This window comes from Triticum dicoccoides, chromosome 3B (genome assembly GCF_002162155.2).
Source record: "Triticum dicoccoides isolate Atlit2015 ecotype Zavitan chromosome 3B, WEW_v2.0, whole genome shotgun sequence".
Classification (NCBI taxonomy): Eukaryota; Viridiplantae; Streptophyta; class Magnoliopsida; order Poales; family Poaceae; genus Triticum; species Triticum dicoccoides.
Window position 1 is genome coordinate 728,694,450 of NC_041385.1, and position 16,625 is coordinate 728,711,074.

Here is a 16,625-nt window from a genome sequence, read left to right on the forward strand (position 1 = left end):
TCCACGCCGCCAACACCCAACAGGATCGCCTCAACCAACTCACCAAGCCGGCGGGGTCCGGATCCGCCCGCCTTGGTGGACCCGGCGAACTCCTGCACACGTCTTCCTCGCCGCCCGGCGAGGCGCACTCCAGCCAAGTCTGGACCCGGCGCAACCCAGCCGCCACCGCCGCCGACGCTTTGGGCAACGAACCTGCCCCGGAGACCCAGTGCGGACCCGACCAGCATGGCCGGCGTCCGGCTCCAACCGACCCGGCCCCACGGGGCCTAGCCGCCAGTCGACTCGGCCTGCGCGCCATCGACAATGCCAACGCGCGCCACCGCCTCGATCAGCTCGCTCGCTCCCTAGAGGTGGAGGAGAGCGGCGCTATCGGGCCGGCGTGCTTCGGCCCACGCATCCGAGAGGAGCCATTACCCAAGGGGTTCGTGCTCCCCCGCGACACCCCCAAGTACAATGGGACCGTGAAGCTAGAAGACTGGCTCACTGACTACACCACGGCCATTGGCATCACCGGTGCCAATTGTCGTCTCGCCGTGTGCTACGCACCGCTCATGCTCCAGGGGTCGGCCCGCACATGATTGAACAGCGTGCCGATGGGCAGCATCAACGCATGGGTCGACTTCGAGGAAGCCTTTGTCTGCAACTTCACGGGCACATACAAGCGACCTGGTCGCCCCAGCCAGCTCGCCATGTGCATGCAAGGGCCGACGGAGACCGGCCGTGAGTACCTCGCACGCTGGACTGAGCTTCGGAACAGCTGCGAGGGCGTCCATGAAGTCCGGGCGATCCAATACTTCATTAGCGGGTGCCGAGATGGCACCCTCCTCAAGCACAAGCTCCTACGCTCCGAACCGGCCACCATGGCCGCGCTCATGGTGACGGCAGACAAATACGCCAACGCCGACTCCGCCATGAAGATCCAGCTGGCACTGGATGAAGCCGGCAAGGCGAAGCCGGTTCCTCCACCGAAGCCGGCCGGCGAAAGCAGCCGGCAGCAGCATCACTAGAACAACAAGCGTAAGGCCGACCAGCTGGCGCAACGTCACAACAACTGGCTCGTCGCGGCCGTCGAGCCCATGGCGGACCCGGCGGTGAAGCGTCGGCAGACCGGCAAGATGGCGTGGCAACACGCCATGAACTTTGAAGAGATGCTCGACGCCCCATGCAAGCACCACAGCGATGCAAGACCCTCCATGCACACGCTTCGACAGTGCGCCATCACCAAGCGCATCATGAGGGGTGACGTTCCGCCTCCTCCGGCTCCGGCTCCAGCTCTAGGCGCATGACAGCCGCCTCCGCCTCCACCGCTGCCTCCCGCCGGCGGCGTGATGCGGAACGACGCCTACCCGGACCAGAACGCGGCCTACATCGTCTTCACCAGCCTCGGCGACGACAAGCGCAGAGAGCGCCTCCTTCGGCAGGAGGCGAACACCGTCGTCCCGGCCAAGACGGATTTCATGCACTGGTCGGATCGCCCGATCACCTGGACCCGGGAGGATCACCCGGCAGTTATGCCAACTCCGGGTGGATACGCCCTCGTCCTCAACCCCACCTTCATCGTGCGGCGTACATGCAAGTTCTCCTGAGTCCTCATCGACGGCGGCAGCAGCATCAACATCCTCTACCGCGACACGATGACCAAGCTCGGCCTCAAGGCCGAGGACCTGGAGCCAACCCAGACAGTCTTCCACGGCATCGTACCCAGCCTCTCTTGCTCGCCCATTGGCCGGGTCCGGCTCGATCTCCTGTTCGGTGACAGTAGCCACTTCCGACGCGAACCAGTCTGGTTCGAGGTAGTGGACCTGTCCAGCGTGTATCATGTTGCTGGGCCGGCCCGTGCTCGCCAAGTTCATGGCGGTTCCCCACTATGCGTACCTGAAGATGAAGATGCCGGGTCCCAAGGGCCTCATTACCGTCACCAGCGACTACTGCAAGTCTCTGGAGTGCGCCCGAGATGGCGCCAAGTTGGCCGAGTCGCTGGTCATTGCCGAGGAGCGGCGCCAGCTCGACCGGATCGTCGCCCTGGCCGGCGAGGCCTCCGCTGCGTCGATCCCAACCCTGGACCCGGCCGACGAGGCCGCCTTTAAGCCCTCCAAGGAGACCAAGAAGGTGAAGCTCAACCCGGAAGACCCCAGCTGCAGCAAGTACGTTGTTGTAGGCGCCCGCCTCGACAGCAAATAGGAAGGTGAGCTCGTCGACTTCCTCTGTGAGAATCGGGATATCTTCGCATGGACCCCCAAAGACATGCCGGGTATCCCGAGGAAGTACGCCGAGCACAAACTCCATGTACGCAAGGACGCCAAGCCTGTCCGTCAACCCCTCCATCGATTTTCCGAAGAGAAGAGAAGAACCATTGGTGAAGAGGTCGCCAAGCTTTTGGCGGCTGGCTTCATAATGGAAGTGTTTCACCCCGAGTGGCTGGCCAATCCAGTCCTCGTCCTGAAGAAGAACAAGACCTGGCGCATGTGTATCGACTACACCAGCCTCAACAAGGCATGTCCCAAGGATCCATTTGCTCTCCCGCGGATCCACCAAGTCATCGACTCGACCGCCGGGTGCGAGCTCCTATCCTTCTTGGACGCCTACTCCGGCTACCATCAGCTCAAGCTGGACCCGGCCGATGCCCTAAAGACGTCCTTCATCACGCCCTTTGGGGCATACTGCTACATCACCATGTCATTCGGCTTGAAGAACACCGGCGCCACCTTCCAATGCTGCATGCAGAAATGCCTGCTACCGCAACTCGGCCGCAACATCCACGTGTACGTGGACGATATCGTGGTAAAGACCAAGCAACACCTCACGCTCCTTGACGATTTGAAGGAAACATTCGCCAACCTCCACGAATACAAGGTCAAGCTCAACCCGGAAAAGTGCGTCTTTGGCATCCTAGCCGGAAAGCTGCTCAGCTTCCTCATCTCGGAACGCGGCATTGAGGCGAACCCGGAGAAGATCAAGGCCATCGAGCGCATGCGCAAGCCATCTCGGCTGCGCGATGTCCAGAAGTTCACGGGTTGCTTGGCCTCGGTCAGCCGGTTTATAAGCCGGCTGGGCGAGAAGGCGCTACCCCTGTACCAGCTGATTAAGAAGACAAGCCCGTTCAAGTGGAACGGCAAGGCGGACAAAGCCTTCCAAGACCTCAAGCGCATGCTCTCCACCGCACCAGTCCTGGCCGCGCTGACTGACAAGGAGCCGTTGTTACTCTACATAGCCGCGACCTCGCGGGCGGTCAGCACGGTGCTAGTGGTCGAGCGACCAGAGAAGGGCAAGATCCAGGCCGTCCAGCGCCCGGTCTACTACTTGAGCGAGGTTCTCTCCACCTCCAAGAAGAACTACCCACACTACCAGAAGATGTGTTACGGCGTGTACCTCACCGCCAAGAAGCTGAAGCAGTACTTTCAAGAGCATGTCATCACCGTCGTCAGGACGGCGCCTATCGAAGAAATCATCGGGTGCCGGGACGCCTCTGGCCGGGTCGCCAAATGGGCGATCCAGCTAGCCGGCCACACCATCCTCTACGAGCCCCGCACCATGATAAAGTCTCAGACCCTGGCCGATTTCCTCGTCGATTGGACCGAGACCTAGTACTTACCGCCGCCTCCCGACTCGACGCATTGGCGCATGCACTTCAACAGGTCCAACATGCGACTCGGCTTAGGGGCCGGCATCATACTGTCATCTCCAAAGGGCGACCGACTCCGCTACACGCTCCAGATCCACTTTGCCGCCTCCAACAACGTCGCCGAATACGAAGCCCTTGTGCACGGCCTCTGGCTTGCCAAGGAACTCGGCATCCGGCGCATCCTGTGCTATGGCGACTCGGACCTAGTGGTGCAGCAGTGCTCCGGTGAGTGGGACGCCCGCGACTCCAACATGGCAAGCCACCACTTCCTCGTCCACAAGCTGTCCGGATCCTTTGATGGTTGTGAGTTCCTCCATGTCCCGCACGCAGAGAACGAGGCAGCCGACACGCTCGCCAAGATCACCTCGTCACGTCAAGCCATCCCGTTCGGCGTCTCCCTCGAGCACCTGCGCAAGCCGTCCGTCAAGCCATCGCCGGACTCTGAGTCCATCCACGTTCCAGAAGACCGGGCCGCACCGCGAGCCGGCTCGGGGGCTGCTCAGCTCAACCCAGCCACCATCACCCCGGACCAGGCCGTCGCCGTCCCCAAACCGGGGGCTGCTCAACCCGGCTCAGGGGCCGCCGACTTGGAACCCACCCAGGTGGCCATCTTCACCGTGGTCGCGGCCCCATCTTGGGCCTTGCCGATATCAGAATTCCTGGAGAACGGGTTCTAACCATGGACGAGACCGAGGCTCGGCAAGTTCAGCGCCGGGCGTCCGCCTACAGCATCATCAACAACAAGCTCGTCAAGCGTAGCTCTACCGGTGTGTTCCAGCGCTGCGTCGAGCAGGACCGCGGCATCGACATCCTCCTTGACATTCACCAGGGCGAGTGCGGGCACCACGCCGCATCACGATCTGGCCAAGGCGTTCCGCCACGGCTTCTACTGGCCAACGGCCCTCGAAGACGCTGAATCGCTCGTCCTCAAGTGCGAAGGGTGCCAATGCTTCAGCAAACGCAGCCACTAGCCGGCGTCGGCACTCCGCACCATACCGATCGCCTGGCCCTTCGCGGTCTGGGGACTCGACATGGTGGGACCCTTCAAAACCGCTCGAGGCGGCATGATGCACTTGCTGGTGGCAGTGGACAAATTCACCAAGTGGATCAAGGCAAGAGCAATCAAGAAACTGGACGGGCCAACAGCCGTCCGGTTCATCAAGGACATAGTGGTGCGCTACGGCATGCCAAACAGCATCATCACCGACAACGGCACCAACTTCGCCAAGGGCACGCTCGAACAATACTGCTCCGTCTCCGGCATCCGCCTCAACCTGGCCTCCATGGCACATCCGCAGTCCAACGGGCAGGTCGAGCGGGCCAACGGACTCATCCTGTCCGGCATCAAGCCGCGACTCGTCGAGCCACTCATCCGCTCACCCGGTAGTTGGCTTGACGAGTTGCCTGCGGTCCTTTGGAGTCTACGCACCACATCGAACTAGTCGACCGGGTTCACCCCGTTCTTCCTCGTTTACGGATCCGAAACCGTCATCCCGACCGACGTCGAGTTCGATTTGCCGCGCGTCGCGATGTACACCGAAGCCAAAGCCAGAGAGGCACGCGAAGACGGCGTCGACCTGCTCGAAGAAGCACGCCTTCTGACACTTAGCCGTTCGGCTATCTACTAGCAAGGCCTAAGGCACTACCACAACAAGAAGATCAAGCCTCCCGCATTCCGCGAAGGCGACCTTGCCCTCTGACTCATCCAAGAGCAGGCAGGCCAGCACAAGTTGTCCTCTCCATGGGAGGGTCCATTCATCGTGAGCAGGGCCTTGCGCGATCGCAACGCCTACTACTTCATCGACGCGCGCAAGTCAAAGAAGCGCAAGAGGGACACTGCCGACGAAGAAACGACCCGGCCGTGGAACGCGGAACTCCTCAACCCGTTTTACAGTTAGTCACACGAGTGTATGTATCGTTGCCTTTTGTGAACGTATGAAACTATGGGGTCCCCGAACGAGACTTGGGGGCTGCCTTTTGCCGACCAATTTATTGCGTCCATATTTTGCATCACTTTACTATTGAACCCGGCCGTCGGCTCGACTCGCTCGACCCGGGGGCTCGGGGGCAGGCCGGCTTGGTCGCCACCCCGCTGCTTTACTTAGTGATTCCTGATAAAGTTAGGATGTCGCGGTCCCCCATATCGCCCTAAAACCGCAGATCCAGCTCTGGCTGACGGCGGGCAAGCACAACGGACCAAAGCTCCCCTACGATTCATACACTAAGTCAAAGGCCGCTGGGTCGATCAACCCGGCCCGTCGCTCATCAACTAAGTTAGCCGCACGACCGGCTGCTCACCAACTGGCCAAACCGGATTGCCGCCAGCCGGCCCAGTGGGTGTTTCGCTCGCGCTCAACGCTTCTAAGGACCCAAGTCCTACGCGCCCCTCTTGAAGAATCAAACTCCTTGTCATGGACCGGAGCCTCGGCCGTCTGACTCGCGGGGGGGAGGTTTCAGAGACGAAAAGCGCATGAAATGAGTTCGAAAAAAGCAGAAGGCAAAAAGCAAACAAACACTCACAACATTTACACACAAATGTTTAAAGCAAAGGCCCACGGCCCAAGTTCATTACACCCTATAAACCCCCAATGGGTGGTTGGACCTGCTACTTAACAAAGTTTTCTACACAAAGTTTCTCAGGCATCCCCAGCGCCGCGTCGCGACGTCGACGGCTCTCCCCTGCCGGCCTTCGGGTCCAGCGAGGCACCAGTGTCCTCTTCGGCCTCCGCGTTGCCGTAGACACCCGTCGCCTCCGAGCTCCCCTCTGGGTCGCAAAGAAGCAAGCCATAGTCGTCGCCTTCCACGACCCCGCCGTCTTCCGCCCGCTCCGGATGGAACTCATCGTGGAAGGCGAACTCAGCAATGTAGCTAGCCCGGGAGGTGATCTGGCCGGCTTGCTCCTGCAGCAACTGCTCCGAACCAGCGCGCTGGCCCATCAGCGCGTCCAGCTGAAGATCCGGATGCCAAGACAGCGTGATCCGGAGCGCCATCTCAGCACCGGCCCGGGTGGCAGAAACGCGCCAGTCGCTAAGGCGGTTCAGGCCCATCTCCAACCAGCGCGCCAGGCGCGAGAAGCTGCGCGGATGGACGGAGTCCCGCCACAGGGCCATCGTCATCGCGGTGCCGGCCCAGGACAGCCGCTCCATATGCGTCCCCAAGACCCGCAGGCGGACCTCAGCAGCGGCGATGATCTCCGGGAAGGTCCAGGCCGTCAGCGGATCCGTCCCGGACCCAACAACACCGGTTGGGTCGCGCTGATAGCGGACGGCTTCCTCCGCCAGCCGCTGCGTCTTCGGGAAGGCCCCTGTCGCAAAAGAAGAAGCAAGTTAGAAGAACAACAAGGAAGGAAGAACCGGGTCCCGACCCGGCAAACTACGAGAACCAGCACTTACTGGAGAAGGACTCTTCCAGGTGCTGCGCCTCACGCAATGTACCACGTCGCTCCCGCTCCAAGATGCGGTCGCGCTCCTCGAGCGCCTTCTCCAGGTCAGCCGCCTTAGCAAGGGCCGCCTTCAGCTCGGCGTCCTTGTCTTCGGCCGCCTCACGGCGGTGAGTCTCGTCCTGACGGGCCTCCTCAACCGCGGTGTCCTGCTCCCGCAGACGATCCACCTCGGCCTGGAGCCGGCCCTTGTCATCGGCCAGCCGGCCCTGGTCCACCTCGACGAGCGCGTGTTGCGTCTCCACCACCTTGGTGGCCTCCGCCTTAAGAAGCTCCACCTCGGCCTCGAGGCGGCTCTTGTGACCCACTAGCTGCTCATGCAGCCGGTTGGCCTCGTCAAGAGACCGTCGGGTCGCGGCCGCCTCCGCCCTTGCCTGCGCCGTCTCAACGCCAAGACGGCCGGTATCAACAACAAGCCGGTCATAATGATGACCAGCCCGGAGCAGCCGAGTCCGCCAAGACAGCACCTCGGCTGCAAAGTAGAAGAATTCAGCAAAGGGAAAAAACACAAGACTTAAGATTTGGCCCAACTGTTACACAGTTGGCCCAAATCTCGGGGGCTACACCCAGTGGGTGTGCTAGCGCGCCCCCACTAGAAAAGAGCACAAGAGTACCTGCAGCGATGCGAAGCTCCTCCTTGGCATCAAGCCGCTCCTTGAGCTCCCGATGCTTGCCCAGGAGCCGGATGAAGGCGGCAACCCGGAAGGCGTCAAGATGCTGAAAACAGACAAAAGTCAGAACAAGACCAACGCTCTTAAGATTCGACCCAACTACTACATAGTTGGTCTGAACCTCGGGGGATACACCAAGTGGGTGCGCTGGCGCGCCCCCACAAAGAAGAAATTGCAAGAAAACAGAAGAAAGAAGACTCACCAAGACGGCGCGCTCCAGGTCGCGCGTTCGCTCCACCTCGGCCTGGGCGAAGGTCTCAATCCGCTCCGTCCGGCCTCACAGACGGCGGCTGACGGCGTCCAGCGCTGCCTCCTCCTGGGTCGGAGGCCCGAAGATGACTGCGCCCCCACTTAGCGCGGGCTGCGGCACGGTAGCTCGGCGCCCTCCCGGACGGAGCACCAAGGTGTGCCCCCTGCTGGCCGCTTGCGACGCGGCCAGCACCTCCCCCGACGCTCCTCCCGGCATCGTCAGCAACTCGGACGTCAGGACGCCCTATGTCGCCACCTCAGACACCGCCGCCCGCGGCGCCTCCTCCAAGACGACGTCGCCTCCGCCACCATCGGCCCCCGCGCGCTCGACCGCGTTGGCTCGCGGTGGGGTATCGCCCTCCACCTCCACGACCTCCCGGTCGAGGATCACCACCTCAGCCCGGCCTCCACGGCCGCGCTCCCTCACCATTGACGGCTCAAAAACCTTTGCCGCCACCACCGTGCCCTCCGGCATCTCGCGCCAGGCCGGCTCCGTGCCGCCTCGTGCCCATGCCGCCGCCGCGTCGGTCCAAGCCTGGACCGACGCTGCCTCCAGCTCCGCCTCGGCCAGGTTCCTGTCCCGCTAGGCCAAGGCCTCAGCATCGTCCGGGTCCAGGCCGAGGTCCGAGTCGCCCCGTTCCTCCTCCCCGGCCAGGCTGGCAAGGTCGGACCGGCTCCTACGGAACGCGGCCCCCTCGGCGGCCGCGGCCTCCGCCGCCGCCCTCGCCAGCGCGATTGGCGACCTGAAGAAGAAGGAAGAATAAGCAAAAAAGAAACAAGACTGGCTCAAGAAATCTAGGTGCAAGCAGGAAATAAGGCTTACCCCGTCAAGACCGGGACCGGGGTCGTCTTCCCGCGCTTCTTCTTGGTCGGCCTCCCAGGCTCGGCCGGGTCCGCCGTGCGCTTCGGGGCCCGGGGTCACGGCACGACGTTGTCTTTCCCATGTGGGCGGCTCGGCGCCGCCCCAAGCGAGGACCCGGCTCCGCCCGCCTCGCCGCCTCCCCCGCACAACGCCGCTACACCAACAACTGGCGTCAGCATCGCCTGCGCCGTGACGCGACCAACTATTCAAGACAAATGAAGAAGGAAACTGTTCAAGACTTACCCGCACGATGCCCAGCGCCGGCGTCGGACTCGGCCACCTCCTCGCTGCCGTGAGCCGCGGGCTCCTCTAGTGCCACCGGCGCCACCTGCGACGGAGCCCGGGCATAAGGATGTCGGCTTGCGTTCAGAAGTATCTCCCATGACGCGTCGGGACAAATGAGAAGATGCGCGGCAGAAAAATAAGAAGACCAGACGCTCACCTGCGGCGCTGGGTTCGCCTGGCTGTACGGCGCCTTGCCGAATCGCCAGTCATCTCCAAGGTTGGCCTTGGAGATGTCGTTCACACCGCACGCGACCTGCTCCACAGACAGCCGCGTCGACCCCATCCGGTTGGGGTCCTGAAGCCCGATCATCTCGCCGATGAGGCAAGAGCGCCTCTAAAGCGGGAGAACCCGGCGGGTGATGAACGCAGCTAGGAGGTCGGTGCCGGTGAGCCCCTCCTGCGTCCTCATCACCGTGACCCACTCGTAGAGGCTGATGATCTCCTGCGACGGGCGCCAGAGCGAGTAGCCCCAGTTCGTTTTTGCCCGTGGCGGCGCGATGGCGAAGGGAGGAAGGTTAATGTGGTCCGCACCATGGTTGCGGACGTAGAAGAAGGAGTTTTGCCACTTCTTGGCAGAATCCTCGAGCGGGATCTTGGGGAAGTCCGCCCCCGACCGCTTCGAGATGACGGCGGCCCTGCAGTCGGCGAACTCCCCGGCCGACGGGCCCTGCTGCTTCAAGGAGAAGAAGCGCGCCCAGAGGTCGATGGTCGGCTCGACCCCCAGGTACCCCTCGCACAGGGTCACGAAGCCGGAGAGCTGGACGATGGCGCCGGTGCCAAGATGGTGCGATTGGAGCCCGAAGAACTCCAAGAACGCGCGGAAGAAGGTGCTCGCCGGCAGCCGAAGCCACGCTCAAAATGCGTGAGGAAGACGACGCGCTCCGGCCCCTCGGGTCGGGGCCTCTGCTCGCCGCGCGGCAGACGGACACCAATGTCCGTCTCCCGCGACAGGCGCCGCAAAGACCGAAGATAGGTGATGTCGTCGGTGGTGATGGTCGAGCCCATCCAGGGGCCCGACGGCAGCGACATCGCCGGAAGCGAAAGAGAGAAGATGGAAGACGGAGAGATCTCTACTCGGGACCGCGGGTGCAGCTGTGCATCGGTGGCAAAGAGCAGAGCAGGAGCAGGGGGACAGGAGGGCGTGAGCGAGAATAATGTCCGCCGCCCCCTTGCCCCCTCAATTTATAACCCCCCGTTCAAACGTGGGGGAGTGGGATCGTCTGCACACGCCCGTTCCACTACCACGCAATAAGTGCGCACGTACACGTGCACTAACTGCTCGGGGAAGTGCAACCGGCCCCCAGACGCCGCAATAAATCTGTGCGCGTGGGCCAAGGGCGCGCGGCAGCGGGCCCTGGCCCGTCACCCAGTCCCGTCACGCGCGTGACCTGTAAGGCCCCTCCGACTTCCGGGCACCACGTGGCGCCTACGCGAAGCCCGAGGGATCACCTCAAGATTCGACGGACACCTCGGTTCCCGCCACAGCCGGGATGCCGCGATCCGGTTTCCGAGAAAACTGGCACACAGTGGGTGTTGCCGGACCTGACGCTCGAAGATTCCGCCTTGCTCAAGGGGGAAACTGCGAAGGCCCACTCATCCGAAGACGGCGGACCTTCGCAGCTTCGGGGACTACTATCAGGGGGATGAACCCCGGGCAGGCAACGGAACCCGGATCTATTTCAAAAACAGCGAGGCCCACATCGCCCCGCAAACCCGCACGCGTCTGGTCGGGTCGCTCGATCCGGCAAGGCCCGCAACCCGGTCAAGACCCTCGACTGGGCAAGGTATGTCGACCCGGCCGCAGCAGCTGGCGCAAGACAACTCAACCCGGCGCAGCCATGGCTTCCCCAGCAAGCCAACCCCCCGTGGCGTCCACGGCAACCCAGCCACGGGTCAGCTCCCGTCCCATCCAGGTCGTACGATGGGACGAGACCTCAATCACCGATGACCAAGACAATAGTGTTCCCGCCCATGCCTATGGTCAGCCGGAGTGTGGCAACAGTGCCCCTTACTTACCCGCTGACCAGGGCTGGCATGGCAACAGTGTTCCCGCCCTCACCGCTGACGACAGCAAGCGGCGGCCTGACGGAGAACACTGTACGTGGCTCAACTCGGCCACGCCCTGACGATCGACAAGACGGCGCACAGTCCCCCTAGGCACGCGGGGCCCGCACCTAGGGGAACCCGGCGAACCACAAGCCCACAAGCGGGACCCAACCCGGTACTCCGGACACCGACAATACGAACCCACCGACTTGGCATATTTCCATTGTAATCCTGGGTGGGTTGATCTATAAAAACCCCTAGGAGCCCACACCCACAGGAGGGCAGAACATGCAATAGGAGATAGACACGAGACACATGTAAGAGAAACCCAGCCAAGCATAGGACTAGCCACCACACAGCAACGCCGGGGAGAAGGAGCAGCCCAAGCCTCGGCCAGCCTCCTTCCTCCTCCATACAGCTCCAGGAGCAACATTGTACTATCGATCATCCAACTAAACTCGGCAGGACTAGGGGTGTTATCTCTCCGGAGAGCCCCAAACCTGGGTATGTCCGGCGTCCCACGCCCGCGCATATCAACCTCGCCTCTGGAGCCCACCAGCGCCCTCGAGCATCCTCCTCTCTTTAGCCATCCCTTGGCATCTGCCGTGCGCCCACCACGACAGTGTTGCCGCTCCTCGTCCTTGCAGGTGGCGGCCTTGGGTTCCTGCTCGTCAACATTAGTGGTCAAACCTTTGGTCGATAGATGACTCGACCGAGCGGCACGTGTCTGCTTGGGTGACGGGCTGAAGGTCCACGTGTCGTTCTTATTGGCCTAGCTACTTGCATGTGTCTCTGCATGGTAAAGTTGGTTTTCTAGCTTGGGTCCAATCTGCAATATAATAAGAATGGGGATGCCCTCCTTGGAGGGTGCTAGTTTGGCCCCTAATACAAAGTACTTCTTTGGTATTTGGTGGATCCCATAAAACCCTTCCGTGTGCTTCATGGTTTACATGTGCCGAGAGTGCCACATATGCAAAAAAAAAATATGGCAAAACAATTAAAAAGAAGAAAAAGTATTATGGTGACCTCGGGAAGAAACAATGCTAAGTGTATGGACATATGTAAATTTGCCTACTAACTAGTGAATGAAAGGGTTTAGTTATAGAATAATTAAATAAAGGAAGCATAACAACAAAGCACTTATACATTGTGAAAATTAGTTGGTAGAACTTAGCACCTCACCTAAGCAGCAATGCATTGGATTCATATACAAGTTTTGTCTAAAGTCTGATAGAGAAAAATATAACATTCTATCATTAGATGGGTAGTGGAGTTAATTTTCACGCTTAGTATTGTAGGTGTTGATATTATTTCATATTATATGCTCAAACTTATGAAGTTCGACTTCAGACAAAATCTCATATGCGGATACTGGCATCAATTATTCAACCACGGACGGATTTACTTGGACAAAGGTGCTCGATCTTCTGATTATTTTTAACAAACAATAGTACTCAATTTTTTAGAAGGAATAGATTTCAGGAATCTTATTTGATAAGACTTGTATTCTTCAAAGAGAAAAAAAATTATATAAGACCAGGTCTCACGGGTAAGATCCGTCCTGATGGATGACACGTGGCATTCACAAATCACAAAGCATCTAATTTCTCTCCCCCTCCTCCCTTAATTTCAGCTGGAGGTGACGTGGATACTTTGTGATTTATGAATGCCACTTGTCATCCATCAGGATGGGTTTCACCTACTAATCCGTGAGACCTGATCTCATAGAATTCTTTTCGGCTCGTCTCATCCTGCCATCTACTGACTCTACTCACTCCGTTCAGAATTACTCGTTCAAATCTAGATGCATTAGAAATACTCGTTCAAATCTAGATGTATTCTACTCATTCCATTCAGAATTACTCGTTCAAATCTAAATGTATTAGAAATGAAATGTATCTATATGTATTTTAATTATAGATACATCCATTTCTCGACAAGTTCTTGCCATCTACTCACTCCGTTCGGAATTACTCGTCTAATAAATAAATGTATCTAGATGTATATTAGTCATAGATACATTCTCGACAAGTTCTTGCCATCTACTCACTCCGTTCGGAATTACTCGTCTAATAAATAAATGTATCTAGATGTATTTTAGTCCAAGAAACAAATGTATCTAGACGTATTTTATTAGTCATAGATGTCCATTTTTCGACAAGTAATTCCGTTTTTCGACAAGTAATTCCGTTCCGAACGGAAGGAATACTACTCATCTGCATCCTCCGAACCACCGCACCCACCACAGTGCATCCCTGTTGTCGTTGAGTCACGCAGCTCAGCCCAAAAATACAAACTTCTGAACTTTCTACCCTACAGCAACCTATGTGTGTCCGATTAACAAGGAAGCCAGCAAATCGTTGTGCAACTCTGCTGAACCCTTTGGCACTGCTGCAATGTGTTATCGGCAAACAAACACTGTTGCTCACCGCCAAAAAAAGGGCATGCCAGAAAACAACAGTACACAAGACAGAAAATGATGCCTCACTACGATGAGAAACCAAATGAGTTCGCAAATCACTGGGAACACAACAAGGCATGATATATTAGGCAATGGATGATAGTTCAGTCACGACATCAACAGTACTCCGATGTTGTTTCACCTCCAGACCCCCCTCAGGCTATGGCACAGAACCATAGCCTCACAAGTTCTTTCACTTCTTACATTTTACTCTAGTTCTAAAGGTAGCATACGACATAGAACAGCCAGGCTGCAGCAAGCTCCTTCTAAGGGCCAGGAAAGCACCCTCCGGTCTGGTGAAGCATGGCGTCGATCTCGTCGCCTTCCTCCATCTCAAGCTGAAACAATTTTCAAAGAATACATCAACAACGGCAGACTAACAAACTAGTGAATGTCAAGGTTCTAATGGCGTGCCGGCAGAAGTTGAAGACCATACCTCATCAGGGGTCTGCTCACCACGGAGCCTACGACCATCAAAAAGGAAAGCAATGGAGTTGAGATCCACAGACTGACGGTCGCAGTAAGCGTTCATCAGCTTCTTCAGCTGTGTGGATCTCTTGATGCGGAAGAAAACCTCATTGCCATCCTGCAGAACAGATTAGGGACAAGTGTCAAGAACTAGGCATTTAATACACACATGTTGCCATTATTCCCATATAAAACAATTACAAGCTTGATGTGCAGAGAAAAAAATTAAGACTGAAACTGACTACGAAGCAATAAAACAATTTATTTTCTGATCTTGCACTAGTTATGTATTGACATACTTTCTGAAGAACATATGAATTTTATTTCTGAATACCAATGCAAAATTAGAAAACAAGATCATAATCACTAATAAACAGGATTACAGGAGCTCAAGTTTTGCCTAGTACATAGGTTCACTATACTGACCACATTTGGGCGTATCCTACCCTGCCAGTGGCTAAAGAATGCACCTTTATGACTGTTAAGTAGGCCTATATGACTGTTAAGTAGGCCTACAGATCGATGACGAAGCAGACTCAAACATTACAAACACAGCGCGGCGAGCACCAGGAGCCTCAAGTGCGAACTAACGAGGGGACACCAGTCGGCGAGACTAGGCACACGCATCTGCAGACTACAGAGCCACGCATCTAAACAAACCCATCGGCCTCGAAGCAGAAACAGAGATCCGGATTCTAAATCGACGGCACGGAGCTGGAAACTACCACACCAACCCCAATCCTGGGATCCGACCGCCAGCACAACTAACAGAACCAGTACTCCATCGAGAAAAAAAGAGGGGAAGACGGACATCGGATTGGATCATACCTGCCCCTTGACCTTGAGGTTGATGTGGGCGCCTCCACCGTCGCCCGCGGGCTTCTTGTCCTCGTCCGCCGTCACTCCCGACATCTCCGCCGACTCCTCTGTGCTGTGCCGCGCCGCGCCGCGCCGCGAAGGGGGTTGAGGAGCAGGGTATGGGATCCGAGCAGGAGCAGAGGAAGAAGATGACTCGAGTCTGTGCGGCGGACCCGAGGGGGCAGGCGAGGTTTATAGCGCGGCCACCCAGAGCCGGGTTTAATAGTTGCTTGGCGTCCGGATCCTCCCTGCGCGGGAACCCTGTGGGCCGCGCGTGGGATTGGCCGGCGTGCCGGGGACTGCTCGGGACACGGATCGCGTGTGAACTGCGCGTACTTTGCACGCAGACCAGGTCAAGGCCCGATTCTCTTTTGAAATGAAGGGGTGCCCATCCCCTCCCGCTATCGCCCGAACGTGTGTGCGCATGACTCCTTTTTTTTTTCGGGTACGCATGACTCTATTTATTCTAGTGTCTTCTCCCTTCGAACAAAAGTAAATTTATTCTTTTGCGAGATTGTTCTTTGCTTGTTTTGAAAGAATTTATTTGTCTAGAACGTCCGTCAAGGCGTTTTGTTTTTATTTATTAAACATCACATACGGCGAAACATTTGAGTTTACAATTGGCCAATCGAAAGTTGCGGTACGAAAAATCATCAGCAGAATGAAATGCAGACTACCCTTAAGTCAAATGAAAAAGGTAAAGAATGAGGTTATTAGCGGGAACTCATGAATAAGGGCATCTTCAACGTGAACCCTCAAAATGCCTGCAAACATCCGGACCGACGTGATCGGACGCTGCAAACTATCCAACGCGGTGACCCATCGGTCCGTCCACGCGTTCGCGTGTCCGAAACCTCGCAACCGAACACAAACCAAGGGGAAGGTAAGCGGAAGACCGAACGTCTGCCATGCCTTATCGAATACCCTCTCTACATGAAGCATATTCATGTCGGTCAGGCCGCTCCAGAACGGACATGACTCCATGAAATTGATGACGGCCAGAGTGACGCGACCGAACGAGCTAGCGGGCGCCGCCGCTTCAATGCAATGCCGGCGAGGCACCCGAGAAGCCTACTCCGGACGGTGTGGCGCATTGAAGAGAGGTGTCCGTTCGTTCGCCTGACCGCGGGTATTTAAGCACGGCTCTGGCGCCGCCCACACCACGACTCATATCCTCTCCTCGCCACTCAAAATCGCTCCGCTACTTTTCACTTACCATCGTTGATGATTTTGAACTCCTCGATCTTTGTGCCGGCATGTGGTGGCTCCGAATCTAGATCGTGGCGACATCACTCTTCAGGGTCATCGACCTCCACGGCGGTCGGAACAGAAGCCGCAACATCCCCTGCAGTAGCCACGACCGATAAGGAGTACTAGGCGCACCTATAGCTCCTGCTCAAGTAGTCACTCACGGAGCACGGTTAGGAGCCACCCTCGCCGTCATGAGCCCGCGTCCCTGCCGCCTTCCCCCAGCGCCGCATCAGTCGCGCCTCCTCACGGAGGTGTAGGATCGCAAGTAGGTCTAGACTCTAGAGGGTGGGGTGATTAGACTACTTGACAAAATAAAAACTTAAAATTTTCCCCATTTTAGTTGTAGGCGAATTTTAGCAATTCTCACAAGTCAAGCAACACCCTACACATGCAAGTCTAAAGAGTATGCAATG

The 16,625-nt window shown here is 57.8% G+C and overlaps 1 protein-coding gene across 1 annotated transcript; it reads right to left on the bottom strand.

Annotated features, from left to right (window-relative positions):
• Positions 1-13,679: 13,679 nt before the first annotated feature.
• Positions 13,680-15,133, bottom strand: LOC119278127 (small ubiquitin-related modifier 1-like). Its single transcript, XM_037559485.1, has 3 exons — positions 14,932-15,133; positions 14,072-14,221; positions 13,680-13,973 (listed from the first exon to the last, which is right to left on the bottom strand). The coding sequence occupies exons 1-3, from the start codon at positions 15,013-15,015 to the stop codon at positions 13,902-13,904; spliced, it is 306 nt and encodes a 101-aa protein (XP_037415382.1). The 5' UTR covers positions 15,016-15,133; the 3' UTR covers positions 13,680-13,901.
• Between the last annotated feature and the right edge of the window lie 1,492 nt (positions 15,134-16,625).

What these genes read in the sequence shown, in the direction of transcription:
- LOC119278127 (XM_037559485.1), bottom strand. Translation starts at nt 15,015, where the DNA reads ATGTCGGGAGTGACGGCGGACGAGGACAAGAAGCCCGCGGGCGACGGT. An exon ending in ACCTCAAGGTCAAGGGGCAG is followed by an intron (nt 14,222 to 14,931) that starts GTATGATCCAAT and finishes TCTGTTCTGCAG; the next exon opens with GATGGCAATGAGGTTTTCTT. An exon ending in GTGAGCAGACCCCTGATGAG is followed by an intron (nt 13,974 to 14,071) that starts GTATGGTCTTCA and finishes AAATTGTTTCAG; the next exon opens with CTTGAGATGGAGGAAGGCGA.